Source organism: Amblyraja radiata, chromosome 26 (assembly GCF_010909765.2).
Source record: "Amblyraja radiata isolate CabotCenter1 chromosome 26, sAmbRad1.1.pri, whole genome shotgun sequence".
Taxonomy (NCBI): Eukaryota; Metazoa; Chordata; class Chondrichthyes; order Rajiformes; family Rajidae; genus Amblyraja; species Amblyraja radiata.
In genome coordinates, this window is record NC_045981.1 from 33,816,218 (window position 1) to 33,833,759 (window position 17,542).

General features: G+C 44.4%; 1 protein-coding gene across 2 annotated transcripts in view; it reads right to left on the reverse strand.

Annotated features, from left to right (window-relative positions):
• Nucleotides 1-13,016, reverse strand: part of septin9 (septin 9) — a 311,371-nt gene extending 298,355 nt beyond the window's left edge. Inside the window, exon 1 of one of the 2 annotated variants that reach the window (XM_033044636.1) lies at nucleotides 12,792-13,016. In XM_033044636.1, the coding sequence (XP_032900527.1) occupies nucleotides 12,792-12,813 (22 nt within the window). In that variant the 5' untranslated portion in view covers nucleotides 12,814-13,016. The remainder of the gene's footprint in view (nucleotides 1-12,791) is intronic. The other variant, XM_033044632.1, reaches the window with a different exon arrangement.
• Nucleotides 13,017-17,542: the final 4,526 nt, after the last annotated feature.

Sequence of the window (17,542 nt, forward strand, 5' to 3'; positions counted from 1 at the left end):
ATAGCCTCAGATTCAAGGACAGTTTCTTCCCAGCTGTTATCAGGTACCTGAACCATCTTATCACTAGAGAGCGGGCCTGAGCTACTATATCTGCCTCATTGGTGACTCTCGGACTATCTTCAATCGATGTTACTGGATTTTATCTTGCACTAAATGTAATTCCCTTTATCCTGTACCTGTATATTTGATTGTAATCATGTATAGTCTTTCCACTGACTGGATAGCATGCAACAAAAAGCCTTTCACTGTATCTCGGTACTCACGACAATTATTCAAATTGCACTATGCATGAATACAACAGATCCACCTCTTGGACTGCATCAGAGAGTGGCCAGGTTCTGATGCCATCCTGCAACACCCAAGTCTCTGAAAAGTCTGATCTTGGTCCAAGGAAATGTACAATTTCTACTCTTATCACATTTTAAGGAATGTTTGGATAGGCACATGGATACACATGGAATGGAGGGGTATGGGTTATGTGCAGGCAGGTAATAGTTTGCCTCTCCCCCACCCCCGACTCTAGTCAGAAGAAGGGTCTCGATCCAAAACGTCACCCATTCCTTCTCTCCTGAGATGCTGCCTGTCCCGCTGAGTTGCTCCAGCATTTTGTAGCTATCTTCGGCTTAAACCTGCATCTGCAGTTCCTTCCTACACAGTTAAGAGTTAGTCTTAGTATCATGTTCGGCACAGACATGGTGGGCCGAAGGGCCTGATCCTGTACTGTTCTATGTTCCATGTTTATTAAGACCCGGTGTCCCTGGCGTCACTGGATCGGTGAAATAGGGGCCGACCTGGCCCTTCCACTGCCGCCCCGTGTAGCTGACGCAGGCTGCGCTCTATCACACGGCAGCTGTAGGGCCTCCCGTGGCCGCCCCCACCACCATTACCACCGCCACTTTCCCCATCTCTAAGTGAGCAGGGACATGCATGGGACACGGGGGGCCTCGAATGGCAGCAAATTCTGTCCTAAATGTTAAGACATTGTTTCCACTGCTGTGCATCTGCCCCCATTTGAAAGACATGGCAGAAATCTGGGATCTATGCTAACAAAGAGGTCTAGCATGGCGCCAATTTAAATCTGGTTAAAGAAAATCACACGTAGGTTGCTGAAGGATGGAGTGTGCATGTTTGGGCAAGTGAGTGGAAGGAGGAACAAGGAGGCTTGCCAATAGTCACGCCTCTTACAGAGCAGATGGAGTCTTGCTTCATATATTAGAACACAGTACATCACAGGAACAGGCCTTTCGGCCCACAATGCCTGTGTCGAACACGATGTAAGACCAACCCTTATCGGCCTGCACATAATCCATTTTCCTCCATTTTCTGCCTGTCCATAACTCTCTTAAATGCCACCAGCATATCTGCCTCCACCACCACCCCTGGCAGCATGTTCCAGGCACTCACCACCCGCTGTGTAAATTTGCCACCCATTTGCCCCTGCACATCTCCTTTAAACTATGCCCCACTGACCTTAAAGCTATGCCTTACAGTCTTTAACATTTCCACCCTGGGATATCGGTTCTGACTGTCTGGCTTATTGTCTTCAGGTTGTCTATTATTGAATTTTCTTGGCAAAAACATGTTAATTGTAAAGGCTCTCAAACAGCCTACATTGATGCCAACCTAATATTAATGTGATTGAAGTAAATAGTCCTATTAAATTAATCCCTGACAACAGCTAAAATATTGCAACTAATATTTCCAAATAATGCATGGAGCTAAAGGTTCACTTTACACGAATAAGGTTGGGAATATTGCTGAGCGCAGTCGGGATACTGGTTAGTATTTTAAGTTTAATTTTGAGGGCGGCACGGTGGCACAACAGTAGAGTTGTTGCCTTACAGAGCTTGCAGCGCAGGAGACCCGGGTTCAATCCTGACCACGGGTGCTCTCTGTACAGAGTTTGTACATTCTCCCTGTGACCTTGTGGGTTTTCTTCAAGATCTTTGGTGTCCTCCCACACTCCAAAGACATATCAGTTTGTAGGTTCATTGGCTTGCTGTATATGTAAATTGACCCTAGTGTGTGTAGGATAGTGTTAATGTGCGGGGATCGCTGGTTAGTGTGGACGCGGTGGACTGAAGGGCCTGTATCTGTGCTGTATCTCTAAACTAAACAAAATTAACAAACTAAAGATACAGCTATGAAACGTGTCCTTCGGTTCCCCGTGTCCGCGCCAACCAAGTTCGTAGGTAAATTTAGCATCAGTAAAAATTGTAAATTGTCCCTAGTGTATAGGATAGTGTTAGTATATGGGGATCAATGGGCAACATGCACTCCTGTTGACCATCTATCAAGAGCATCTTTCCACACTGCATCTCTAAACTAAACTAAGAGCATGGCGAGATCTTCACTCTGCATGGTATGTAACATGACCGGCAGGGGACAAGTAAAACGCAGGTAAATGCCAAATTAATTATTTAGATGACCTTTATGGGATTCCTATAGGGCTTGAGAGAGGCAATTAATCAAAGTAGAGCCTATTGCATGTAGTGAATAGTTTAATTAGAAATGTTCTGTGCTGATTAATTTGATATGAAGTCATGGAGTCACACAGTGTGGAAACAGGCCCTTCAGCCCAACTTGCCCGTGCCGACTAAGATGTCCCATCTGCACTAGTATTATATCTTCTTATGAGACAATGAATAGTGAAAGGCCTGGATAGAGTGAATGTGGAGAGGATGTTTCCACTCGCGGGAGAGTCTAGGACCAGAGGCCATAGCCTCAGAATAAAAGGATTTACCTTTAGAAAGGAGATGAGGAGAAATTTCTTTAGTCAGAGGGTGGTGAATCTGTGGAATTCATTGCCACAGACGGCTAAGGAAGCCAAATCGATGGATATTTTTAAGGCGGAGATTGACAAATTCTTGATTAGTAATGGCCCTATCTCACGGTGCGAGTCCACCCACGAGTGATCCCGAGTTTAAAACAAATCAAACTCGTGGTAATCACGTAGAATTAACGTAGCGGGAACGTCGGAACTCGTAACGCTAACGGCAGGTACTCGGGAAACTTGTTAACTGGTGAAAATCTTTCAACATGACGAAAGATTTCCACGAGTCAAATTTACTCTTGAAGTAAAAATTGTAAACTTTTAAACTCGTTGTAAGAACGTAGTAGCCTGTGAGTTTACCGTAGCGACTCGTGAGTCTACCGTGGGAACTCAGCGGGACAGGCAGCATCTCTGGAGAGAAGGAATGGGTGACGGGATGACGTTTCCAAAATTCTGCTGCGTCTTTGTGTTACTCCAGCACTGTGTGTTCACTTTTTGTCAACCAGCATCTGCCCTTACTTGTGTATGACATTATTTGTATCCGTGGCAGTTGATTGTCGCTCCCTTCAGTTTCCCAGGGGGTCGGGACAGGACTGGAGTTGGGAGGGAAAGGTGGGGGGGGGGGGGGGAGAACAAATATATGAAACACCAAAAACAGACAGCAGAGATGTCTTTGCTATACCACTACAATAATCGGACTATTGGTGCGCTGCTGTTTCCTTGACTACGGTCATGTGAAATGACTCTTGTACATTTAATATAGCGGCGATGTCTGGCAGTGAATCTCACTCTCTCAAATCCGTAGAGAGACACGAAAAGCTGGAGTTACTCAGCGGGTCAGACAGCATCTCTGGAGAAATGGACTAGGCGACTGCAGACTGAAGAAGGGTCTCGACCCGAAATCTCGCCCATTCCTTTTCTCCAGAGATGCTGCCTGTCCCGATGAGTTACCCCAGCTTTTTGAGCCTATCTTCAGTTTAAACCAGCATATGCAGTTCCTTCCTGCACCTCTCAAATCTGTGCCATTATTCAGTACTCCAATCTTTGTTTTATTTTACTAATTCTGGATAATATCGCCCCGTTTGTTGGCCGTACGCCTCTACCCCACCCCTGGTGCTTTAAGTGCGTTTGTTTTTTCTTTTACCCCGGGAGGAAAAAAAATCAAATCCAGGAGTTCATCTGGAGCAGTTCTCGGATATAACAGCGAATGAAAAGAAATTGGCGGGTTATTTAGAAATTAATCCTTAAAGAGAGCGTAACTCGTTGGATAAATGAGATCGTCCCCCCCCCCCCCCCCCCCTCCCCCCGTCCCCCCCTCCCCCCCGTCCCGACCCCCTGGGAAACTGAAGGGAGCGACAATCAACTGCCACGGATACAAATAATGTCATACACAAGAAAGGGCAGATGCTGGTTGACAAAAAGTGAACACACAGTGCTGGAGTAACACAAAGACGCAGCAGAATTTTGGAAACGTCATCCCGTCACCTATTCCTTCTCTCCAGAGATGCTGCCTGTCCCGCTGAGTTAAAGAGTGCCCACGGTAGACACACGAGTCACTACGGTAAATTCACGGGCTACTACGTTCTTACAACGAGTTTAAAAGTTTAAATTTTTTACTTCAAGAGTAAATTTGACTCGTGGAAATCTTTCAGCATGTTGAAAGATTTTCACCAGTTAACAAGTTACCTGCCATTAGCGTTACGAGTTCCGACGTTCCCGCTACGTTAATTCTACGTGATTACCACGAGTTTGATTTGTTTTAAACTCGGGATCACTCGTGGGTGGACTCGCACCGTGAGATAGGGGTTTAAGGGCGTCAGGGGCATATATGTTTTATCCCTCAGAATACTCTCCAGTAGCTCGCCTCCCACAGATGTTGGGCTCACTGGTTTATAGTTCTTAGAGTTTTTGTTACAGCCCTTATTAAAGGGAGGCACAACATTAGCCACCCTTCAGTCTTCCAACATCTCACCCTTGACTAATGACGATTCATGTATCTCAGCCAGGATGCCTGTAATATCTCTATCTTTACCTCCATATGGGCCCATAGCAGAAGCGTCCAAGTCGCGGGGCTGGAAACTGAAAGTATCCCGAGCTAATTCTGCTACCACCATCATCTATCGTGACAAGTGATGGCTTCCACTGATTCTCGCCGGAAGCTTGCGTCCTTTTCGGGACGGACGATGATAGCGAGGTCAACATTTATAACAAGATGGACACGAAAAGAAGAAGACCTTCATATGCCTTAGGCCATTTAGCACCTCCTTGAACATAATACTAACTGACCTCAAGACACTTCCATTAACTGCTCCAAGTTCCTCATTCTTCATGTCTTTCTCAAGACATCTGTATTACAGTATGTGTTTAGGCCTGTTAAGCTGCAACAAGTAACAATTTCATCGTTCCATTCTTAGTACACATGACAATGGATGTGGAGAGGCTGTTTCCACTAGTGGGAGAGTCTAAGACCAGAGGGCGCAGAATAAAAGGATGTACCTTTAGAAAGAAGATGAGGTTAGTTGGTGGTGAATTCATTGCCGCAGACGGCTCTGGATGCCAGGTCATTGGTGATTTTTAAGTCGGAGATTGATACAATCTTGATTGGTAAGCATGTCAAGGGTTATGGGGAGAAGGCAGGAGAATAGGGTTGAGAGGGAAAAAATAGATGTCATGATTGAATGGCAGGGTAGACTCGATGGGCCAAATGGCCTAGTTCTGTTCCTTTGACATATGAACATGAATGAAACATTCATGACTCTTAAATCATACTCAGCTCAAAATTAATGTTGGCAGTATTGTATATGTTGATCTATAAAGCTGTTATACTGGAAAGGCCACCAGGAAAATTGGTCGCTGTAACAGACTGATCAAATCACCAGAGCAAGTTTACATACAAGGTGCCCATTAGAGCACATTGGATGAGTTTCTTACATAGTTTGATGCAAGATCACTAATAAAAAAGTGTTAAGGAGACTAAATAATTTTTTAAAAATGGATACAATGGATACAAATGGCTAATGAAGTTAATCATCCATAGAGAAAAATCACAAACGTATTTCAAATTGATAGACACAAAATGCTGGAGTAACTCAACGGGTCAGGCAGCATCTCTGGAGAAAAATTGATAGGTGAAGTTTCATGTCGGGACCCTTCTTCAAACTTTGTGTGTGCAGTTCTCATTATATTTCAAATTGATGTTTGCAACAGGTGATGAGCTAGCTTTATTTTACAATTGCTTATTTGTGATATATTTTAAGGCTCTTTCAACAATTTAAGTTATGCCATAGCTTTGGGGGTATTTTTCCTTGGATAGAATGCAAAGTACTGGAATAACTCACCAGGTCAGGCAGCATCAATGGAGGACTTGGATAAGCAATGTTTTAGATCGGGACCTTCCATCAAATTGATGGACTGGAGGGTGGGGGGGAGAAAGCTGGAATAAGAGGCAAATACAATACAAAGCTTGGCAAGTGATAGGTGGATAGAGAAGACTAGAACAGAACAGGGCTGGCAACAGATGAACTCAGGAAGTTTGGCGTCCATAATGATCCATTGATGTCTGGGGAAGATGTTCTAACTACTGGGATACAAGGAACTGTTCTGGCCTTCTCAATCTTTCAGTCTGAAGAAGAGTTCCAACCCGAAATATCAACCATTGCTTCTCTCCAGTGATGCTGCCTGAGTTACTCCAGCATTGAGCGTCTATCTCCGTTATAAATCAGCATCCGCAGTTCCTGCCGGCACAAGGTCCAGGACAGAAAGGTCAGTATGGGCATGAGAAGGGGAGTTAAAATGGTTATCAACTGGGAGATCCAGTAGGCCATGCCAGACCGAGCGCAAGTGTTCAGCAAAACGGTCACTGAGTCTACGCTTGGTCTTGCCGATAAACAGGAGTCCACATCGGGAACACCAGATGCAGTAGATGAGGTTCTGAAGTTGCTGGTTTACAAAAGAGTCACAAAATGATGAAGCAAGTCAGGCAGTATCTCTAGAGATGCTGCCTCTCCCACTGAATTACTCCAGCACTTTGTGCCTTCTATTAGTTGGAAGGTTTTATTCAGAGATTTGGGCTAGACATTGCAGAATCCACAGCTGTGTCGTATAGGAAGAGCTTTAGTGGAGAATCCATTCTCAGCTATTATAAAATCATTATACCAGGCCCACCACTCAAGTACAGAAAGGCATGTTTTAAATTACTATTACATCGTAACACGCTGCCTGTTTAACAGACTTTTAATCAATGTGATAAACAAAGAAGTTTGAGCAAAAATTTGAGTCAAGTTTTAAAAAGCTCATGAATTTTGAAGTACATTTTATCTGCCGATTGCCACTTCACCTCAGAAAGAGGTATGGTGCAGATCTATGAGACTAATATTCCCTAAATGGCCATTTGTTAAGTTTGAATGTTTGGAGCCGTCTGTCAGAAATGGTTCTGCTCCCCTTACATAGGAAGTAGAGTTTCCAGCAAAAAATATCGTGTTTATCCAAAAGTGACGGCGCAGGGGCCAAAGCCTCGTGAGTGGGAGTGCACTCACCTATAGAAAACAATGAAAGATGAAGCTTTACACCCATGGAAGACCCTGTCAGTCTTTATCATTTAAATCACAAAACCAGAGCTTTACATTTCCACAGGATATCACATATTACCACAAAAAACATTTAAAAATATGTTCCAAGTTGAAATTATGCAGCGTTATGAACAATTTCATTAGGTGAGAAATAGTATTGGGTAGGCTAATGGGACTGAAGGATGATAAATCCCCTGGGCCTGATGGTCTGCATCCCAGGGTCCTCAGGGAGGTGGCTCTTGAAATAGTGGGTGCATTGGTGATCATTTCCCAATGTTCAATAGATTCAGGATCAGTTCCTGTGGATTGGAGGATAGCTAATGTTATCCCACTTTTCAAGAAAGGAGCGAGAGAGAAAACGGGGAATTACAGACCAGTTAGCCTGACTTCGGTGGTGGGAAAGATGCTGGAGTCAATTATTAAAGAGGTAATAATGGGGCATTTGGATAGCAGTAAAAGGATTAGTCCAAGTCAACATGGATTTATGAAAGGGAATTCATGCTTGACTAATCTTCTGGAATTTTTTGAGGATGTGACAAGTAAAATGGATGAAGGGGTGCCAGTGGATGTAGTGTATCTAGATTTTCAGAAAGCCTTTGATAAGGTCCCGCATGGGAGACTGGTGACTAAAATGAGAGCACATGGTATTGGGGGTAGGGTGCTGACATGGGTAGAAAATTGGTTGGCAGATTGGAAGCAAAGAGTTGGAGTGAACGGGTCCTTTTCAGAATGGCAGGCAGTGGCGAGTGGAGTGCCGCAAGGCTCGGTGTTGGGGCCGCAACTGTTTACCATATATATTAATGATTTGGAAGAGGGAATTAGGAGCAACAGAGCAATTTTGCAGATGACACAAAGCTGGGTGGCAGTGTGAACTGTGAAGAGGATGTTAGGAAGTTGCAGGGTGACCTGGACAGGTTGAGTGACTGCGCAGATGTGTGGCAGATGCAGAATAATATAGATAAATGTGAGGTTATCCATTTTGGCGGCAAAAACAAGGGTGCAGATTATTATCTCAATGGGGTTAGGTTTGGTAAGGGGGAGGTGCAGCGAGACCTGGGCGTCCTTGTACACCGGACACTGAAAGTTGGCTTACAGGTACAGCAGGCAGTGAAGAAAGCTAATGGAATGTTGGCCTTCATAACAAGAGGATTTCAGTATAGGAGTAAAGAGGTTCTTCTGCAGTTGTATAGGGCTCTGGTGAGAACACATCTGGAGTATTGTGTACAGTTTTGGTCTCCTAATTTGAGGAAGGACATCCTTGTGATCAAGGCAGTGCAGCGTAGGTTCACGAGATTGATCCCTGGGATGGTGGGACTGTCATATGAGGAAAGATTGAAAAGACTAGGCTTGTATTCACTGGAGTTTAGAAGGAGGAGGGGGACGACCTTATAGAAACATATAAAATTATAAAAGGACTGGACAAGCTAGATGCAGGAAAAATGTTCCCAATGTTGGGCGAGTCCAGAACCAGGGGCCACAGACTTAGAATAAAGGTCATTTAAGACTGAGGTGAGAATAAATGTTTTCACCCGGAGAGTTGTGAATTTATGGAATTCCCTGCTACAGAGGGCAGTGGAGGCCAAGTCACTGGATGGATTTAAGAGAGATTAGATAGAGCTCTAGGGGCTAGTGGAGTCAAGGGATATGGGGAGAAGGCAGACACGGGTTATTGATAGGGGACGATCAGCCATGATCACAATGAATGGCGGTGCTGGCTTGAAGGGCCGAATGGCCTCCTCCTGCACCTATTTTCTATGTTTCTATGTTTCCGATGAACCCACCACCAACAATTCCAAAGCGAGGGGAGGATTGGGAGTGACCAGGGTGAAACAATACATTAGGCCTTCGAAATACTTTATAGATAATAGCATGGAAACAGGCTCTTTGGCCCACTGAGTCCGCGCCGACCAGCAATCATCCTGTACACTAGCACTAACAAACACTTTAGGGACGACAATTTTACCAAAGCCAATTAACTTGCAAACCGGTATGGCTCTGGAGTGTGGTAGGAAACCGGAGTACAGTATGTGGAGAAAACTCACACCGTCACAGGGAGAATGTACAAACTCCATACAGACAGCACCCATAGTTAGGATCAAACCCGGGTCTCTGGCGCTGTAAGGCAGCAACTCTACCGCTGCGCTACCGTGCCGGTACTTGATTATGTTGCCTGCATTGAAGCATGAAGTGTAGATGGAGTCACTAGTCTGTGTGATAGACTGGGCTACATCCACAACTGTCTGCATTTTCTTGCAGTCTTGGCCAAACCATGCTGTGTTGCAACACCAATAGTATTCTCTCTACAGGACATCTTCATGAGTCAAGTCAAGTCAAGTATCCTTTATTGTCATTCAGACTTTTCAGTCTGAACGAAATTTTGTGCCTTGCAATCATAACATTGAATAAAATAACAAAACACACAATAAACACAGATTTAACATCCACCACAGTGAGTCCACCAGGCACCTCCTCACTGTGATGGAATGCAAAAGTCTTAAAATCTTTGTCCCTTCCCTCCTTGTTCTCTGTCTGCGCTGAGGCGATCCAGGCCTCTGATGTTATGACCCCGCCGGGTGATGGCAGCAAGTCCCGCAGCTGAATCCGAGCTCCGCGAACGGGCCGGTTCAAACTCTGCGGCCCGGGGCGGTCGAAGCTGCCGAAGTTGCTGCCCTCCAGTCCAGCAGACGAAGCTGTTGTTGCGGGAGCTCCGGAAAAACAGGTCACCAACCCGTGACCTGTGAGCTCCGGACGATGTCGTCCACTGGGCCCGCGGCCGAGCCTCCGAGGCTCCGAAGTCGGGCCGCCGCCGCCGCCACAGCCCCGATCTCGGCAAGCCTCGTGTTAGTAAGTCCTGGCAGGCTCTGCCTCCGGAGCCTCGAGGTCGGTCCCAGTTGGAGGCCGCCACTCCGCCATTAGGCCTCAGTGCAGATGGAGATGGGGTATATGACAAGAAAAGGTCGCATCCCCCCGAAGACTGCTGAGGAAATATGTCTTCCTGAATGTTCTCTTCTCCCCAGAATAATTCTTATTGGGATAGAGAACTACAAGGGACAGAAGTCTTCCACTACCATCTCACTCAATTGGCCTTTCTTTCTCCAGGAACCACATGAATTGATTGAAAGACAGCAAGGAAACCAGCCCCTCGACCCACTGAATCCATGCCAACAATTGATCACCTGTTCACACCAATTCTATGTTATCCCATTTTCTTATCCACTCCCCACGCACTAGGTGTAGGAAAGAACTGCAGATGCTGGTTTAAATCGAAGGTAGACACAAAATGCTGGAGTAACTTCGGACTGAAAAAGGGTCTCGGCCCCAAAACATCACCCATTCCATCTCTCCAGAGATGCTGCCTGTCCCGCTGAGTTACTCCAACACTTTGTGTCTCCCCACACACTAGGGGCAACCTACAGAGACCAGTTAAACTACAAACCTGCACATCTTTGGGATGCAGGAGAAAGCCGGAGCACCCGTAGGAAAACTGCACGGTCACAGGGCAAACGTGCAAACTCCACACAAACAACACCCGAGCCCAGGAACGAACCTGGGACTCCTGTGCTGCAAGGCAGCAGATTGGTGGGCAGCTCTGAAGATGGTTGGTCACACAATACGCCTCCGCATCTTCCCAGGTGGAAACTGAGATCAAAGTGTGGCACATCCCCACATTCTTCCAACTAAGAATTGTTTATGCCAATTGTGAGGTTTATGCCTTCTGTTCAGTTGGGCTGCATAAATTCACATATACAAACAAAAGACACACTTCAATGTTAACATTGTCTTCTCAGAAAAGTAATAATTGAATCTACATGCAAGATCAAATGAAGACCCTTCAATTCTTCAAACTGACTTTCGTTTCGACAGGTTTAGTTTAGTGATACAGTTTGGAAATAGACCTTTGGCCCACCGAGTCCATGCCACCAGCGATCCCCGTACACTAATAATATCCTACACACTAGGGACAATTTTTACCGAAGCCAATTAACCTATAAACCTGTACGTCTTTGGAATGCGAGAGGAAACTGGTGCACCCGGAGAAAGTCCACGCAGTTACAGGGAGAACGTACAAACTCCATATGGACAGCACCCATAGTCAGGATCAAACCCGGGTTTCTGGCGCTGTAAGGCAGCAACTCTACTGCTGTGCTACTGTGGATGAAGCAAAGGGCATCTGTGTTAGAAAGACCATCAAATATCGTAGCATCAGGCCACATCCAAAGCATCCAGGATTACAAATACAATATTTTAAAAATTAATAGTGGTATTTAAGTTTTATGCATTATTTAACAGAAGACATTTGGATGGGATGGAAAGGTTTAGAGGGATATGGGCCAAATATGGACAGGTGGGTCTAGTGTAAATGGGACATCTTGGTCGGCATGGGCAAGTTGGGCTGAAGGGCCATCTTCCAAGCTGTATCATTCTATCCATGACTGAAAAGGTGGGAAACTACAGATGAGATTATTTATTTTACAAGCAAGTAATAAAGTATTTTTGTCAAGTTAATGAAAAAACAAAGCTTTCAAGTAGAAAATAAAACCTATTTCAACAGGTTATAATTGCTTGGCAAAAGATGTTAAAAGCTCAAAATTGAAACTGTCAACACTGGAATATTCACAGGCATAGCAGAAGATGTACACAATGTAGACAGATTCAAACATGTTCCAAAATACTCGGTTACCTTTCAAACACTTTACAATGCATATTTGTAATTTACAAGCAGAGACAATTGGCAGTGTGACATTGGCGGAATGAAGTTTAAGACCTTGCGAAATGCAAACTGACTTCCATATCCAGATTAGAAAGTCACCAATGTAAATATCTGCATTTATGAACGCATAGATAAACTGATGTTACTGTACGGTGCTTCAGTCTTGCTGAGGCAAATACTATAGATCCACAGGGGACAGATGAACAGAGAGCATACAGCCCTATAAGAAAACAACCAGCTCTGTGCAACGAGCAGTATTAGCTACCACGGTGCGAAACTGACAACTTGCTTCCTTTATTTACTTAACAAAGCAAATTTACAGCCATGGACTTATACATTTTGGCTCAGATCGAGTTCTGTGATACAGCTGCTGCCTAATTGTTGCAAGCAACTCCACACAAGCTGGGATGGGTATCGTCATGTTAACAGGCTTTACAATTAGTCATCAGAGGCCACACAGAAAGCTGATATGAATGTTTAGTCATGACTTACTTTGGTTAAAATTTTACAGAGTTTTTTGTTTATTCGCTTCATAAAAGAAGGTGCAAAGCATTGAACACATAAATCTTCCAAATAATTTCACATTGTAGTTCTTTTCAAATATGCAAACGCATAAGAACTTTCTACCAATTCTGGCTATCGAAACACAAAGTTAAATCATATATAGTGGCTTTCAAGTGGGGGGGAAAAAAACAGCTTTATTTCCAAAATATCAGACAAACACAATCTCTTGACTCACCCGAAAAAGAACCTTTCTTCATGGCTGGTTTCTGAGTTGCATACAAGATTTTAAAAAAAAAAGTTTTCAGGATCAAGTTGGATCACTTCCACACCGATCAGTAATCAAAACAAAAAGGTTCAATTTTGCAGGAAGTTGACTGATTCACATAAGTTTTCATTCAAAGATTAACAAATGGAGCTCCTTCATACAGTCCAACTGCTTATGAAACACTCCCATTAATCAGTACACACCTTTCCCAATCAGATGAACTTAGACATCTTTGGCTTTGCCCAACTTAGTTATAGCAGCAGGGAAGTCACAAAACACCTATGTTTCGAAGCAGGAACACTTTAAAAGGAAACTTTCAAACTAACTATTGATTCATTAAAACACAAAGTAGAAGATTAACATATTTTTAAAATATTATTGTTTGCACTTCAAAGAAAATCGATTTTTTAATGTTAAAACACAGCCTCCCTGCTCAATCAACATGGAATAGCTCACTTGGTTCAGTTAGACTATAGGAAAAATTCACTGTTCAAGGTACACTTTAACTTCCCCATTCAAACTACCTGATAACCAACTACCTGAGTCGACTTTCAATAACACTAACTACAAAATCCAACAGAGTCATCGGTTGAGGTGTCACGCAGTTCAGACTATATGTTTCTTGTCCTACTATACAAAGATTTTCCATTTCTCCCAATAACGTAAACAACTTAACAAATGAGGCATTAACCATGCAGATTCTAGATATAATTCTTCTGAAGATTTCCAATGTCTCCTATGTGGTACTTTTACCAACAGTTTTCTTAATCCCATTTGCTTTCCATAAATCATTAAAAAAAATTAGATTAAATTCGCTCCACGTGTCACAACATCATCCCAACCTTGTCCCGTTATACCTGTACCTACTACCTCAGGTGAATGATAGGTGTTCAACAGACGTTGTCTACATGGTCCTAGTCACCTTTAAGCAATTCCGCTCAAATAACTCATTATAGGAACAAAACAAAGATAATTTCGCAAAAAAATCTAACATCCAATCTATCATATTTGCAGGTACACAAAAATGCTGGAGAAACTCAGTGTGTGCAGCAGCATCTATGGAGCAAAGGAAATAGGCAAAATAGGCACCCTCTGAGTTTCTCCAGCATTTGTGTGTACCTTCGATTTTCCAGCATCTGCAGTTCCTTCTTAAACACATATCATAGTTACATACAGTTTATTGATTTAAGCATTGTAAGATAAATTACATGGTCCCTGTAAATATGTTACTGACTCACTTACCTGTGGGAAAAGCTTTATAACAAAGGTCAGCCCATTCACAGTTTTACTGGGATTCACTGTTGGAAATATTTTCATTCGATTTTTGTAACTATGTCATCAAATTTGTTCTTTCCACCACAGTTCACATGTCTTGGTAATTATTGTAAATGTCAAACAAATTTGTATTAAAGTTATTTTTTAAATCCTGTTCACCACACTGGGGTTATTTCCATGCCTGTTGAGTTGTAGTTTCCAGTTTAGAGTAACAGCACCAGAACAGGCCCTTAGGCCCTCCGAGTCTGCGCTGAGAGTGATCCCCGACCCCGCAAACGCCTCCGTTGCCATGCGGTGAGAGCGGAGAGGTTGAGAAGCAGTTTCTTCCCAGAGGCCATTAGGACTGTAAGCTCCTATCTCACCAGGGACTAACTGTTACTGAACCACGCTACTGCTTTTTTTTAAATTGCTGCTTTTTCCCTTTATCGTTCCGCCCACAATATCTATATTACTAAAAGTCTGATCTTGACCACTTTTGTCCCACTGTGCTGCGATTTCCGAGAGAATGCCGCCACCTATGGTCGTCTTTTTTGGCCACCTCACTCAGAGCCCCCCTCCGCCTCCCGGGACCGGAGGATTTTTCCCATCGATGAAAAATCAGAGAGATATTAATGTTTTTTAAACATTTGCCATTCTCTCTGCTGGCGGCAGAGGGGAGGGACTAATAAACCTGGAAGTGTAGTCCCTCACTCAGTCTCTGCCAGACCCAGGAAGCAAGAGGGTCACGGCTCTCTGAGCTACGAATAACAGTGAACGCACGTCTACTCCACGGTGAGTCCCCTCGATGCGGCTGTAAAGTGGCTGCAGCCCAATTGTTTTTGTTCACAAAATGAATTTGGGTTGTCAGGTGGCTGCAGCCCAATTGTTTGCCTTGGCTTGGCTTTTAAAATCATTGCAACAGTTAGATGCCAGCCCAAGAATCCATTTGGCCCACAATGTCTATACTAGCCCTCTGGAAACCAGTACCTTCGGCCCGCAACACCATACTAGCGCAACAGACAGCCCCCCCCCCCCTCCCACTGGCGAGCAATATTGGAATTTGTGGAGAGGTGGAATATTGCATTGGTGATCAGCCCTCCCGTGTGATGCTGGGACCCAACGGGTCCCACTTAGTCTAGTTTGATATGTAAAAGAATATGTGATTCTGTTCCATTCTGTTTGTTTGTTTGTCTTTTTGCACAAAGTCCGCGAGCATTGCCACTTTTCATTTCGCTGCACATCTCGTATGTGTATGTGACGAATAAACTTGACTTGACTTGCGCACTATCCTACACACTAGGGACAATTTGCAATCTTTACCAAAGCCAATTAGCCTACAAACCCTGTATTTCTTTGGAATGTGTGAGGAAACTGGAGCTCCCCGAGAATACCCACGCGGTCACGGGGAGAAAGTACAAACTCTCTATGGACAGCACCCATAGTCAGGATCCAACCCGGGTCTCTGGCGCTGTAAGGCGGCAACTCTACTGCTGCACCACTGTGCCGCCTTGTTCTTAGCAGCTACATTTTAAATAAGTCTAAAATTTGTTTTTGTTCTGGAGTGACTGATAGTTCAATGACTGTTGGCCTCTAATATCTATCAGAGGATGGGTGTCCTGCAATTGAACTCAGGGAGTGGTAGGGAGACTGGGACTTTATCAGACCCAGTACTGAGCAAACATTCCATTTATTGTTCAGACCAAATGGAGTACAGATTTTCATGTGTAATCACGCATTAAAGGTTTCCTATTCATTAAACCTGGATTTAAATGTCCATTCCTTCCATTTTGCAAGACGCCTTATCATCATCACTCCATTTGAAGTAAGGCATGATTGTCCTCCTTTCTGTGGGTCTAGACGGACTCCACCATGGTGGAGGGTCTCTCCCTGCTGCAGCTTCTCCCACCTTCTCAGCCGCTGTGGTCTCCGCCCGCCGGCCAGACACCGTCCTCCACCTGTTCCACCGTCAAGGTCGTCTTCTAGGGCCGCGCTTTGTCACAAACTTCTCAGAGAAACATAGAAACATAGAAAATAGGTGCAGGAGTAGGCCATTCGGCCCTTCGAGCCTGCACCGCCATTCAATATGATCATGGCTGATCATTCTGTACCTGCCTTCTCTCCATACCCCCTGATCCCTTTAGCCACAAGGGCCACATCTAACTCCCTCTTAAATATAGCAAATGAACTGGCCTCAACTACCTTCTGTGGCAGAGAATTCCAGAGATTCACCACTCTCTGTGTGAAAAATGTTTTCCTCATCTCGGTCCTAAAAGATTTTCCCCTTATCCTTAAACTGTGACCCCTTGTTCTGGACTTATCCAACATCGGGAACAATCTTCCTGTATCTAGCCTGTCCAACCCCTTAAGAATTTTGTAAGTTTCTATAAGATCCCCCCCGTCAATCTTCTAAATTCTAGCGAGTACAAGCCGAGTCTATCCAGTTTTTCTTCATATGAAAGTCCTGACATCCCAGGAATCAGTCTGGTGAACCTTCTCTGCACTCCCTTTATGGCAAGAATGTCTTTCCTCAGATTTGGAGACCAAAACTGTACGCAATACTCCAGGTGTGGTCTCACCAAGACACTGTACAACTGCAGTAGAACCTCCCTGCTCCTATACTCAAATCCTTTTGCTATGAAAGCTAACATACCATTCGCTTTCCCCCTCAACCTGCCTGCCGTGCGTGACCCTGCCAGGAGCACATCTCACCACGGGTCAGCTCAGGGTCTCAGGCACATGCACGCTTCTCCACCACGACAGGGTGGGGATCTGTGGAGATGTTATTTTGCAGCAGACGGATGCTCAGATGGGACTTGCTTTGGAGAAAACTTCACACAGCTGCAGTGACTCACAACACAGCCGGTACAGTGAATTGTTCCTATAGTCAACCCAACTGTAACATGTGAGCTAATCTATGCAGATGGAGCAGGGAGTCTATGTTTTCACACGTTAAACAATCTATATTTATTGACGTGCATACAATGATATTTAAAAACATGAGAATGGGAACGATACCATAACCTGAGGACATATAATATTACTGTGTTATGTCCTTTGCTCTCGATCAGTAATGATGATTGTGCTGTATATTCAGTCCTTTTCATTTCTTTGTAATTGTCTCATGTTTGGGACAAGTATGGAAAAAAATATCTACTCAAACCTGGGTCAGATTTGGATTGGCCCTGAAAGACACAAAGTGCTGGAATAAAGGGGGTGTCCCACTGCGGCAACCTAATCCACGAGTTAAGAAGAGTGCCTTCGATCTTCAAGCTCGAGGGCACTCGCCTGGACAAGCTCGAGCTGGATCGACCGTCCGTCCGCGTTGAAACCGCGAGCTGGATTGACCGACCACACACACACGCACGCGCACACACACACACACACACACACACACACATCGCAAAGGCGGGGCCAGGGAAAGCTGTATGAAATTCACACCCACGATGAAGAGGAAGGCAAACGGCTGC